This window comes from Callorhinchus milii, unplaced genomic scaffold, assembly GCF_018977255.1.
Source record: "Callorhinchus milii isolate IMCB2004 unplaced genomic scaffold, IMCB_Cmil_1.0 Scaffold11, whole genome shotgun sequence".
Lineage (NCBI taxonomy): Eukaryota > Metazoa > Chordata > Chondrichthyes > Chimaeriformes > Callorhinchidae > Callorhinchus > Callorhinchus milii.
Genome location: NW_024704752.1, coordinates 16,482,870 through 16,496,464, shown reverse-complemented (window position 1 = coordinate 16,496,464; position 13,595 = coordinate 16,482,870). Strand labels below are relative to the sequence as shown.

At 38.1% G+C, this 13,595-nt stretch overlaps 1 protein-coding gene across 1 annotated transcript; it reads left to right on the top strand.

Moving 5' to 3' along the window:
* The first annotated feature begins 833 nt into the window (after window positions 1-833).
* Window positions 834-13,372, top strand: prss16 (serine protease 16). The gene is made up of 10 exons (XM_007889803.1): window positions 834-918; window positions 1,540-1,661; window positions 2,207-2,388; window positions 2,903-3,135; window positions 4,028-4,163; window positions 6,468-6,582; window positions 7,498-7,699; window positions 9,850-9,940; window positions 10,602-10,810; window positions 13,247-13,372. The coding sequence occupies exons 1-10, from the start codon at window positions 834-836 to the stop codon at window positions 13,351-13,353; spliced, it is 1,482 nt and encodes a 493-aa protein (XP_007887994.1). The 3' UTR covers window positions 13,354-13,372.
* The last annotated feature ends 223 nt before the right edge of the window (window positions 13,373-13,595 follow it).

Sequence of the window (13,595 nt, the reverse complement as noted above, 5' to 3'; positions counted from 1 at the left end):
CCCATTTTTGTAGTCTGGACAACAGCGATTTCCACCACGAGAGATCCTCCCAAACTGTTGTGTCGAGCCAATCTTTTTCCCCTATCTTTATACCCCTTTACCACCTTTGGACATTGACCAGATATTCCCCTCTTGATCCTGCTATCTGTGTGAAACCTTTTTTTTGCTCAGTATTCCTACTCTAGTTAATCTATGTATTCTAAACAATACCCTTTCGGGTGTCATTGTTTTCCTTTTCTCAACTAAAATAGTGGTTCTCAAACATCCCATTCTTTCTTAAAGCATCTGATGTAAAACACCTCCTCCATTCAGCCCTGATCTCCCTTCTGTCTCGTGACCCATTGGAACTTGAGGAGTCAAGAAATGTCTCAGTTGATGTATTTAACTGAGTGTGTCTTCTCTTTATTGTCTACCCACGCTAATGTATTTCAAGCAACTGGTGCCAGCCTGTCCATCTTCCCATTTCGCTGACCTAGCCAGACTCTGCAGCCTTTTGATCACACTGATTTTAACTACATTAACACCTAGGTTTACGTGACCTAGGTTTGTATGCCTGTTCTATCCTTTCAGACAACTAGACTTAAATCTAAACCAACTGACCATCATTATTAATCTCTGTATGGTTAATGATAATCCATTCAGGATTAATCCAAAAGTGGAATATTGTAAAAAGTAGTGGATGTTTGTTTTCTTTAAGTATGGTTATTAGTAGTGTACAGTTTCTTAAAGAAACAAACATCCACTACTTTTTACAATATTCCACATTTTGGATTAATCCTGAATGGATTATCATTAACCATATAGAATTATTTACCATGGTACTAGTGGGCACAATGTATTCTAATTGTAACATCTGTTACGTGTTTTTCAACCGAATTGAAAACATTTTTGTAATTCAATCAGTGAACGGAAGGGAAGGTAGGTGGGTGAAACATAGGACATACATTAAGTGAATGTTAAGAAGAGAGAATGAGAGAGGAAGTTAACAATAAATCTAAAAGGAAACCACGACAAAGAAGTACATATGGACTTCAAGGGTCATTTTCACTGTCTGGTTGAACAAATGGATGCCAAACACGAGTCTTCCGAGGAGGCGTTAACGATGCAACTGTTTTAACACAAACACTTGTTTGGAGGGAGTTGTAACTGACACAGTGCATATCTGGGCGGTAAAGTCCTTAACATCTTCATTACTTATCGCTGCATTTTCTTCGAAGAGCTTTGTGATGTCACCCTGTCATTGTGATGTCCGGTCAGTCCAAGAGTGATTGTTATTCTCGAGGCGATTTCTCCGTCCAACAGGAGCTTTAGGAATAGAATTAGCTGCGAGTAACCGCCAGGAAATGAACGTACACAATGCAGTTGCTAGGCGTCGCTGTTTTGAAAGTCGCTGATCGCTTTCCGTCACATTTCAGCACACGATACACTTCACAATATGGCCGGAGCCTTTAGTATAGATTGGGTTTGTGCTGACAGTGAGAATGGCTCTAGTGGTATTTTCAATTGTCCTGTTGATTTCTTCTGAATGGTACGTTTCAGGGTTTTACCATTCCAGGTATGTGAGACGCTTTCGACTGGAGAGTTTCCATGAGCCAATTGAGCACTGGTTCGTCCAGAAAGTGAATCATTTCAATGTAGCTGATGGCCGAGTGTGGAACCAGGTGCGTTTCCAATGCGGGAAAAATAGGCACCAACTTTGTTTGCAAACACATCGAGTGGCGTAAATCGTAATCGTTTATTTAAAAAAAATAATCAGACCCCCCCACCCCCGCCCCCCATGAGAGTTATTGTTATAAACTGCTGGCCAAAGAGGGGTATGTACATAAATGACCATCTTTGCACTGTTGAAGGAAGAAGACAAACCGCAGTGATCAGTCTCCCTGGAAAGGGAATGTTCTTTACATCCATTATCATCCTAATTCACAAGGTCCTTTTGCAGCTCGGAGGTGCCAGAGCAAAGACAGGAACATCATCACACTTGCTGTGATTCTAAATGAAACACTGTCACAAGTTAGATGTTTGCGATCATTTTGGAGGATATCATTTGTTGCTCTTTTTATGTGTGTTTTGAGATTTTTGTTAATAAATATTGACAATCAATGGGTGCATAAAACTGGGAGGAAAATGTTAATGTTACGCGTACTTGGAGCAACAAAACCAGTCATTTGTTTGTTTTTCTTTTATTAAATATGCATTTTTCCCCCAGAGATTTTATATCAACGACACGTATTATAAACCTGGGAGTCCTGTCTTTCTGATGATCGGAGGAGAGGGGGCTTTAAACCCAACATGGATGGAGCATGGTACTTGGCTAACATATGCTAAAAAGTTGAATGCCCTTTGCATATTTCTGGAACATCGGTTTTATGGAAAAAGTTGGCCAACACAGTAAGTTTAAAATCTTCCAGTTTCTTTTAAAACTGGATTTCTTTTTGTCCTTTCTTCTTTCTATACGTCTGTCAAAATGAAAGAATAAATCCCGCCAGCTTTTTTTTTATTGTAAATTTGTTTCTTAGCAAGATATAAATATGATCCTTTTTTGTAATGTACCTGCACAATTTGGGGATTAATATCTGTGGTTAATAAAACAAGATATTTGAGTAACCCATGGGCGCAATAAGGCCAAAATTGTCTCAGTTTGGTAGCACTCTCGCTCACTTCAGTGTCAGAAGCCTGTGGGCTCAAGCCACGCATCAGGACTTTTGGGAAACTACGTTTAGAAATATGTGCTAGAAATTCATATTCCGACAATCACAACATTCTCAGCACAAGGGATGTCTGGTGACCTAATATGTTTTCAAATACTTTTTAATGTATTTTTCTTTTAGATTTCTGTGTTTTGATTGAATTTCGTCTCAAATGGAACCTCTGCTCTCTTAACACGGCGTCTTTTTGTTTTAAGGGACTTGAGCACAGCAAACCTCCATTACCTTCGCAGCAGCCAGGCTCTGGCTGATCTCGCCCACTTTCGAAATATGATGGGAGTCAAAATGAACCTGACACTAAATAAATGGATTGCTTTTGGAGGTTCTTATCCAGGGACCCTTGCAGCCTGGTTCAGACTGAAGTACCCTCACCTGGTCTACGGTGCAGTTGCAACCAGTGCTCCCATGCGCGCAGTGATCAACTTTACAGGTGAACACAATAATGGGAACGATTTAGCTCATATTATCTAAGTCATTATTAAATGTAGCGGGATAGTACTGGCGGGATTTTTTTTACATCAAAGATGGAAATCAAGTTCTCCTCTGTTGGCTTTTAGAGCCCCTGAGAGAGGAGCATTGGCATTTTTTGTTTTTTCATGAATCCACACAAAACTACCCATAATTTGGTACTGAACTGCCAATTATATTAGGTTGAGGCTACCTGCGCAAGAAATGGAATTGATTTCAAACTGCTCTATGTTGGTCGTATGCCTGATGGATTGCAACCTGAATATATGGTTTATGGGGCAAAGTATATTTTACTGTCCAAACATTTCAATTTGCTGTTGTAATGGATCTGTTCTTCACTGTATACGTAGGGTTCATTATGAAGGATATTTTGGGCCATACTGGCTTACAAAATGGAATGAGATGGATATCTAAAAGGAAGAAATTACAAGGATATGGAGAAAAAGCAGGGAAATGGGACTCAAGTGATTGCTCTTTGAAAGAGCAATGGGCCAAATAGCCTCTGTGCTAAAAATTTCTATGGTTCTATGTTGTGAGATTAATTCTGAAACTCATTTGTTACTAATTGAATCCATGTAACACACTGTCTAAACGAAGGTAGATAATGAAAGTATGTGGCTTTCTAACAAGTGGTTCATTTGTATATTTGATTTCAATCTATCTCTATCTATGTTCTCCGTTTTCAAATAATCTATGTAGATATAATCTATCTATCTATGTTCTCCACATATCTTTCTGATAGATTCAATTGAAGTTAATCTTTGGTTTCCCCAAAATGAGGATTTGTAGTTCACTGTAAGGTACAGAAATGTCCTCGAAAGCAATGTCAGGGTTTCTGTTCCATTATTTTTCAGAGTATCTCGAGGTGGTTTCGAATGCTTTGGCAGCCTATAGTCCCCAGTGCCCTTTACTGGTGAAGAATGCCTCGGATTCTCTGGTAAAGATGTTGAAAAAACATTCCTCCATCAAAAAGATATCGAAAGATTTCAAGTAAGTACAATGTCACAAAGCTGTAATATCCTTAAAGCATGGTTTATCAAAAACAATTCTGCCATAACTTACAAAGGCAAGGAACGCAAGTGTGCAGTAAGAGTAATCTGTTACCAGTCTAATTCCTTAAAGTCTCATCCAAAGGAAGTCACCTCTGACAATGCAGAGTTCCCCCAGTCCAGACTACGAGATCAAATAGTTATTTTATAGACAGTATATGTCCAGTGGGAATAGAATTTTATGCATACTGAGAATAGAACGTAACAGGATTTGGGGCGTGCAAATGGGATGGTAAAGCCAGCCATCCTTACAGATAAATGAGAACTCAAACAACTAAATGAACCTGTTTCGAAAACAACAATTACAGGAACGTCTTTTACTGAATGGCACAATTTATGCAATTGTGATCACATCACTCGGGTATCAGGATATTCTTCATTCCGCCAGGTACTTTTTTTCGCTTAACATTCATTGTCCAAATGTGAGTTTGCCTTTCAAGAACCACATAACCTTTCTCTGCACGGTGTAAGTGACATGGTTACAAATCAACCCTCTATTTGTCAGTGTTGCCAGCTCTTCTCTCTTCCGCAGTAGGAAAAGATGGTCTCGCTTTTTTCCTTAGCATTTCTGTCCGTTCTGGCTATCAGCTATTTTTGTTGCTTTTTCCAAAGTATTATATTTAAGAATTTTTTATAAAACACTGTTCCAGTTCTACCTTACTTCCTTGCCTCCTTCCCCGTGGTCTGTTGTAACAGTTTCCGCCAGCTGATCATCATTGTTTGTGTCTTTGATTTCCCACTGCTCATAACTTTCAAGATGTTTAGCTGACCTCATTTCACTATTAAGAGGACCTGTGGTCAAAGAAGGAAAAGAGGAAAATAATCCATCGGTAGGAGAACGACACTGCAATATGCCTCCCATGTAGCAGAAGCGAGTTGTTTGGCTTGTTTCCAAGCAAAACTTGAGAAAGCACAGCCTTCTCCAGGATGGAGAAGAAAGCAGTTTGATTTGGGCCAAAGACTTTTACCAAGCAACATGAAGTGGTGTGAAGCCCATCCAGTTGAGATGGGCTTCAAGCAGTCTCATGTTGCTTGGTAAGAATAACTAGAAGCTTTTCCCCCCCACAAGTCCCACAGTCCTTTCAACTTACATTTGAATGATCTGAAGGATAATGGCAACAACAGCTTAGCTTAAATTTGTTTCAAATCTGCTGTTTACAGTGTACCTGCAGCCCCAGGTTCTCAACATCCAGTCTTAGTATGTCAGCAGGAAAATAAAATGCGGAGTGTGGCTAACCAAAGCAGGAATGTAATTCCGTGCAATTATGCATTCGCAATGTCACAGATATACTTCAGCACCACCTCCGTTTCCTGCACATGGAAAGTACATTGCAGGCTGTGGGTAGAGAACGTTTATCCACGCCTGTACGATTAACAGGGTGGGAGATAAATTATTTTCCATTTTGCTGAGATTCTCTCCCACCAAACCAATGCATTATAATTTATAGCATGCTTGTTTTACGGGAATGTGGTTACAAAGCTGCAAAAGATGCCGGATAACTTTTTCCACTTTATTTTGTGAGTCACAAGCTGGACTTTAACTGGCTCTACATACACAATGCAAACTGTTACTTCATTGTGGTTTCTCCTTTTTTTATATTAACCAATTATCTGCAAAAGTAAAGTTTGTTCAGTGTTTTGTTTCTGTAAAAGGTCATCTAGCAATTGGGCTCGATATATAGATATTGAATCTGTCAGGCAGACCGTATACTTTCAGGTGTGTCACCTATGAAACTGGACTCATATTGCTAGGTTAGTTTAAAGGATAATATCTATGTGCATCACAAGTCCATCGTACAATGTTCTTTCATTCATCCGTGTTGTGTGTTGTAATTGATTACTAATCCTGATGTGCTGCACATTTATTGCGAGGTTACCTTATTATACAAGGTCACTGTGAAATCGTTTTGCTATTCTTCTATTTATTTGGCATTGAAATTGTCCTAAACCCAGCTTTGCATATACAACAATACACACACAATGTATTGAAGGTATATTTTGACTTGGTGTCTTTGTACTAATCCGTAAAAGGGAAACGAAGGAGGTGGGGTGGTGGTCCTGGTGTGTGGGGAAGTTTAATGCTTTTAACATTAGAAAAAAGCAAAATGCAATTGGTTAAGGAGTTATGTTATTTTAATTAGCAAATGGACAAGATATGACACTGATCTTAAACGGTTTATAATGAATGTTTGTCTGTGCCCATTCCATCTAAGAATCGTGAAGTACTTTTTTGTATCACTCGCAGGTTGTGTGAAAGACTTAAAATAAGGTCCTACATGGATTCTTCTTATTTCTTGGAGGCGTTGGCTGGTAATTTCATGGATGTGGTCCAGTATAATGAGGACAATCGAATTTTTGAGGTAAGTGCAGCAGGTATTTGAATCTATACAGTGATAGCTTGAAGAATCAGCTTTGTCTTACAGAATTCTCTCTCTAGCACATTATCAACCATTGCCATTACTAAAATAAACAGGCAAACTGTATAAAAAATTGCATCTTTGACGTTTGCGTCAAGCAGTTTTTGATTTTTATTCAAATACAAACCTTCGTGATTTCATTAAAACCATCCAATAATTGCGCAAACTCCCTGCGGCTGACTTACTATTCAGAGAACACTGTATTATGTCACTTCAACATTCCCTCTGTTATGTCTAGAATGTAATTTAATATTGTAGAGGTCAATATGACATGATTAAGCAACAATGTATTGAATTACTTCTTTGCACATTTCTAAATATTTATTGTGGGATGATTATAGTATGTGGAGAAACAACTGGAATTTCATAGGCCTTGGTGCTTTTTTCTTTCCGTCTTTACAAAACTTCTTCCAAATTTACAAAATCTTTTCAATGCGTAAAATACTTCATCCCTTCTCTCTCGCTGCTGTGCGTGTTTTCAAAATGCTCATTCGTCAAGAAAAAAAATGTAAATGTCTATGACAATTTGTTTAAAATCAAATTCTATCCTGAATCCAAATGTAATCAACAGTGTTCAGGATGATATAGATTTCTCTTTTTTTGTGTCATGTTTCTGTTTGAGTTCAAAGGACCAAGATCAAAACTTGTAATAATTAAAAATGTTTAAACAAAGTGCTGGAGTATCTCTGAAAAAAGTGTCTGGAAAGGTACATTTTCAGCTGTAGTATCGCACTTCTTAAGGGTCAAATAAAGAACAGCATTGGTAGCAAGAGTGAAATTTTAATTAAGAAAAAGAAATACATTTTCTTGCATTTTTGCACTAATATTTCATAATTTACCTTCATATTTTGTGAATAGGATCCAAAAGGTACCAACATCACTATTCAGGTACTCTGTGATATCATGGCAAATTCATCGTTGGGTGTACCCTACAAGAGATATGCTGCAATTGTACAAATGATGTTGCAAATATATGACGAGAAATGTCTGGATACTAGTTACAGCAAGTTTTTACAGGATATGTCTAATATCACTTGGACAGGATTAGCAGCAGATGGAAGTAGGAAATCAAACTTTTATTTTAACATGCATATTAGTTTAGATTGTATCTTATTGAGGATCAGTGCTCAAAAACAAGTAAAGGGATTAAAATGTTTTTGCACACTTCCTAACGCACAAGCAACATCATTTGTAATGAGCACTTTTATCTTATGTTTACTAGGTTGATGTAGTGGCAAATTTGTTTGGGGAGTTATTCCGATGAGAATCAATAGAATTGGTAGCAATAAAGATTTGTGATCAAGAGAAAGAAGCTGGTGGGTAAAAGTGAGAGAAACATATTATTTCAGATTGACTCTGAAATAACATGTCATTGTTGTGGAATATTTATATGCAGCTGGAACAATTTTGTTTGTGCTTTGAGGGAGGAAACAGCTTTAAAGTTTCCCACTTCGAGCCAAGAATGAAGTTGTATGTAATATGGTGATATTGGGGGGGGGGGCTCTTAAACACGTTGAGGTCTGCAGATCAGTCTTTTCTCGTGTTTATAGTCCAGTTAAGATGTCTTCATTTGGCTTCCTTCCGCACAACTAGAATCCCTTTAAGTAATGAAGCTCTGAGAAATGCCACCGTTATTCAACAGATTTTCATAATGAATTTTATGTTCTACTTTCAAAGTACCCACAATCCTGAGTCAAGTATTTTACGCCTCAAGAGTATTGCCTTCTAAAATCACTTTAAGTCTGTGTTCAGTGGGAGTGTCGGAGGCTGAAAATGCCAACTGTGCGAGTATTTACATGAGGTGATGTGACTCATGTTGTTGTGTTAGAATTGCTGCATTGTGCGGGCAATGATGGACTGCAGTTGAGACATGTTCTCACAAAGCCTGCTTTATGCTTTATGTCTCAAGCTCCTTTCTCCAGAAAGTCTCCGAAAAGACGACATTCTGAAAATTGCTCTGAAAAGCAATTGTCAACCAGCAAAAATCTGCTGCATTAAATACTCAGCTGTGGCTGATGACATCGGATCAATTGCTAAGAAGGGTTAAAGTCCCAGCCAAAACTGAGAAGAATTGCATACTAAGAAATGCGCAGTTTAAATTTGTAAATGTCCAAATGTGGCTTAGAAGCACATCCTCCTCCCTCGACAACACTTATCTGTGCCTAAGTGAAGCTGCAAGATTACTTGTTTGACTTCTGCTTTGTGGCATCCAACTGCCAGTTCCAGGCGAGGAGCTTCTCTGAGGGTTATTTTTCTATTTAGCAAATGGCCTCATCAAGAGATGAATAACCTGAGGAAAGGAACAATTCGGTTGCACACAGTTTTACAAGGTGCAGCGTAAAAATGCCTCTGCTTTATCCCAAATGTACACCTTAATCCCAGACTCAAAAAAGTTCATTTTAACTGCAGGATTGTGGTCAATTTAGAGCTATACACAAATTATCAGATTGAGCACTTAATAGACGTGCTGGAGGTGTTAATCCCCAACCCCACCCCATTCTGTTCTCAATTACGACATTCATGAAGCTGGGTCCATTGCATTTCATGGATCATGGCACTGAACTACTGGACTACTGGGATAGCAAAATACCTTCGATCAAAACGCTGCAATCCCACTAAATGTCGGTTGAACTCTACGATCTAATGCTAGAAGTCCAGTGCCATTGATGAGGCTTTACGAGTGTTATCATTGTGAGAGATCTTAAGGTACGCCCCAGAAAACATTCAATGAGATAAATGTCAAATGTATCACTGAACCAACAGCAATGTGGATTTATTGAGGTTGGTTCATTCTGACACAAGGTATCCCTTTGGTCTTCCCCAAAGGAAACTGAATTGAGCAACCGTTTCATTTTGAGTGCCTACAGCAAGCAAAAAGAGGAGATTTTCATTTCTTCCACTTCGGCCGGATTAAAGCTCAAGTGCCAGGAATGAAAGGATAGTGCAATGGGTTCACATACTTCACGTTTTCCATACACTGTTGTTGCAACATATTTTCCAGCCTATTGGAGAATCACATGTGCTCAGGAACATGTGAGCAACGGGTCACCATGTTAAAAAGTGGTAGATGTTGACATTTCTAGTGTAAATATGTGGAAGTAGATTTTGTGAAAACCAGCCAAGGCAATCGATCATACTAAATGAAGCAGCATATTTTGAAAACACCTAGCAAACAGATATTTTCCCTTCTTTTATTATTCCTCCCCACAGATAGACAGTGGGAGTATCAGTCGTGTGCTGAATTTGGCTTTTTTCAGTCAGCGGATTCAATACTTCAGCCTTTCTCTGGCTTTTCTCGCCGGTGAGTTGGGTTCTGGATGATTCTGAGAAATAGCAGGACCACATTGTTGCGCAATGTTCTTGGGCAACTGGAACTCATGCGGTGGGCATCGGGTGTAATTTACTGCAGATTGGCACGCAACACAGCACTTGAAATTTGGGCCAGAGCCTGCATGAAATGCTGTACATTTCTTCCCTTTTCTAATTATCACGAGGCTGCTCTCAGCTTATAATAATGCGTTACGTTTCCGAAATGTGTTGTATCCTTGATCAGCCAGTTTAAGAACCTTTCCAAGAACTTGTCATGCAGAGGTCATTTATGATCAGTTGAAAGGTATTAGACGGCAACAAAAGAAAGAAAAACCCCCACATGTTTACGAAAGTGTTAAAACAGCGAACGTTAATGAAGGCAATGAGCAACAATGGGAACTAACTGAGAGTAGAGCAAATTGTATCAAGCTTTCTTTAAAAAAAACCACATAAAATAGACACAGTGTAGATTTGTCTTAGGTGGGAAATTTCCAGCTAGCAGCTATTTGTATCTTTACAAATATATAACAGTCACTATTGTATACAGGACAGTAACACTCTGGATAAATAGTAGCAATGGTTCACTGGATACGCAAGACAAATGCTTTAGCAGACGTTAGATTTAATCTTTTTTCCCATTTCTTACGTTGTAGTTACAAACTTCAGCAGTGTGTGGATATATTTGGTCCAAAGTTTAATGCGAGTGCAGTTGCCAATGCGATACAGCAGACCAACGAATGCTATGGAGGCCTTAACATTAAAAGCAGTCGGATTGTCTTCCCCACGGGCTCAATGGATCCTTGGCATATATTAAGCATCACAAAGAATCTTAGTGTGGATGTTCCAGCTATTTACATTCAAGGTAATACAACTGTCCGTGATAGCCTCTATAAAGTAACTTGGAGAGTATACAAAATCAGGAGTGTTTTTGGTAGGTGAAAGACTCTGCACGACACGAGCACTCTGGTGACAACCAAAATCCTAGGAATTTGGGCAATACCTGTTTCAATCTTGATCCCGGAAATGTTGCACTGTATGCAGTAGTGTGGATAATAATAAATAACAATCCTAGCATTTGATATAAGGCCTTATCGCGTCTTCGAGATATCTCAAAGCTCTGTAAAGTAGTCACTGATGATATTTCAGTTGCTCCAAGTGAGCAATGGCCTGTGGTTACTCCAGTCAACTGTAAGACCAAGTCTGAATGAAAGGCCAAGCTGTTAGAAGTGGTATATTTAGCACAAAACTAAAAGTATAGTATCTGGAAGACCGCAACTAATTGGTTTCTCTAATCCAAATATTACATCATACATTTGGAGTTGCATTTGTGGTTCTTTTTTTTTTGTAGAGAGTAATTATAGAGCATACATTAAAAATCCACATCAATGCTATTGCATTAGATGTTTATTTTAATAAAGTTAAGCAAGTATTAAGAATTGTAATTGGCACCCCTCCATTACTCTATTATTTATTTAGCCTTTCATTAAAAATTTAGCCCATGTTAAATTATTGAAAGTATTTATAAGCCACTGATTCTTCACATTACCATTAAATCCTAGACTTTGTGACATAAATTGTTCTTATTCTTTCCTAAATGGAATCATAATCATTTCATTGATGACTGATTCTGCATAATTATCAAGTAAGGCAAATATAGACAGCAAGTACTGAACAGTAACAACATTCATAACCAGCTGATGGTTTTAACGTTTCACCTGTCGCCAGAGGCTATCTATTCCTTAAGAATAAATCAATCACAGATGCAACCGACATTACTCAACATTAGTTTTGTTTCTATTGAGCACCAGAAAGTTTTAAATGCTTGAACCACACTGGTGATTGATTGGTATGAAAGTATTCTGGTCCAGTTTACTGCAATAGATTTTGTTCAGTGGCCACTGGCACATCCTGCTTCATTTAAGTGTTAGGATATGTGTGTGCCTCCCTGTTCATTTCCATCAAGTGTAAAATGGTATATTATAGTTTTGCAGCTCAAATAGTGTGTTTGAAAAGAAAGCATTGAATTACCTTTTTAATTGTTCTTCTACCTGATCAGTTTGAAAGATTTTGTGTTCCAAAGAACACACAACTGCAGACAAGGGATTATTTTATGTTATTGGCCGTTGTGTTGCTTTCATGCACGTCAAAGGTTCATCAGTTGTGAACTCTCATGTGAGAGAGATTTTTCGACTGGTGTGGCTGAAACTATTGCTCATGAGCCAGACATGTGCTCAGTACAAATGTTAGTTCAGTAATACAGTAAGATTGATACCCTGCTAAGTGTAATGTTACTTATATGATTGTTATAGTGACTTATTCAGATTCCAATACTCCCATCCTTCCCCATCCAACCTCCATGAAAAATAATAATCAGAAAGGAGATTCAAGCTTCAACCTTGAATTCAACAATGTACATCCAAGCATTGGCAGAATAAAGACACAATATTCCCAACAAACATAATCAGAACAAGAAAAGGGCGGACTGAGGATTTATTTTAGTACATATATAAATTTGCTTGTGTTTCCTTTTTTTATGAGGACTAATGTTGATGGCTTAACGCACAGTTCCTACTAATCATTGCCACATTATCTAGCTCTATTTTTAATGAGTAGTAATGCTTAACACATAGTGATAAGGTGTCAGGTATAGAAAAGTATTCCATTCCCCCAACTGACTTTCCTCACCATGATAAGCGTCATCACACACAGGTGCTGATATGTAAATAAATGTACCAGAGCAAAAAGATTTCATTAGAAGTGAGCCTTACGTGTATTCTTTGGCAGAGTTATTTGACAAAATGTCACCAGAGAGTCAAGAAGTGTATCCGGATCTGTGTGCAGGTTCTGCTTGTATTTTTTCTAAAAGACTTTTAACTATTAAAACTTGAACTTTACAAACATTCTAGACCTTTTCAGGTCTTGTTGTTGACGTGCGTACGCAGTATACAGAGGAACAGTGCTTACTTTGAAACCATTGGGTGTTAATACTTATAGGCAACCCGTCAGCATTCTTTGACTGGTTGGGTCAGAACGGGTGTGTGGGGTGGGGTCTATTGGATGGATTGATGTTCTATAATAATGATCATGTAATAAATAATAATAATGTTCTATGTGGGAACTTGGCAATGGGTGACTTGGTTAATCTTGCTTGTACATCTGCAGAGAATCTGGGGAGAATGAATTGAGAATGTTTTACAATCCCGTCGATATGTTAATGTAGAGGTTAATATTGTGGAAATACAGGTTCTTAGACGACATGCTCAGGGATATATTTTACATGTATTCCTTACCTTAACAGGTACAGCGCATTGTGCTAACATGTATCCAGCACGATCAGAGGACCTACCACAGCTTACAAGGGCAAGAGAAGAGATTTTGCAGCTGCTTCAAAACTGGCTTAAATAGTCGGTTCATTTAAATCAGCAAAAGATTGTATTTTTTTAAAAAAAACAAACCAACTTCAGAATTTTGTTGTCGTTTTTCCTCTTCCTCTTTTCCTGATCAAAGTTCTTGTGCAATAAATAAATGTATGTATACTCTGTAGTAACGGTGTAACCAGTTAAAAATTTTCACTGCATTTGATCGAACAATATGGAATGGTGATTTAATCAGCAGAAATTTTACAAGAAGCAGTTAAGAATTTCAAG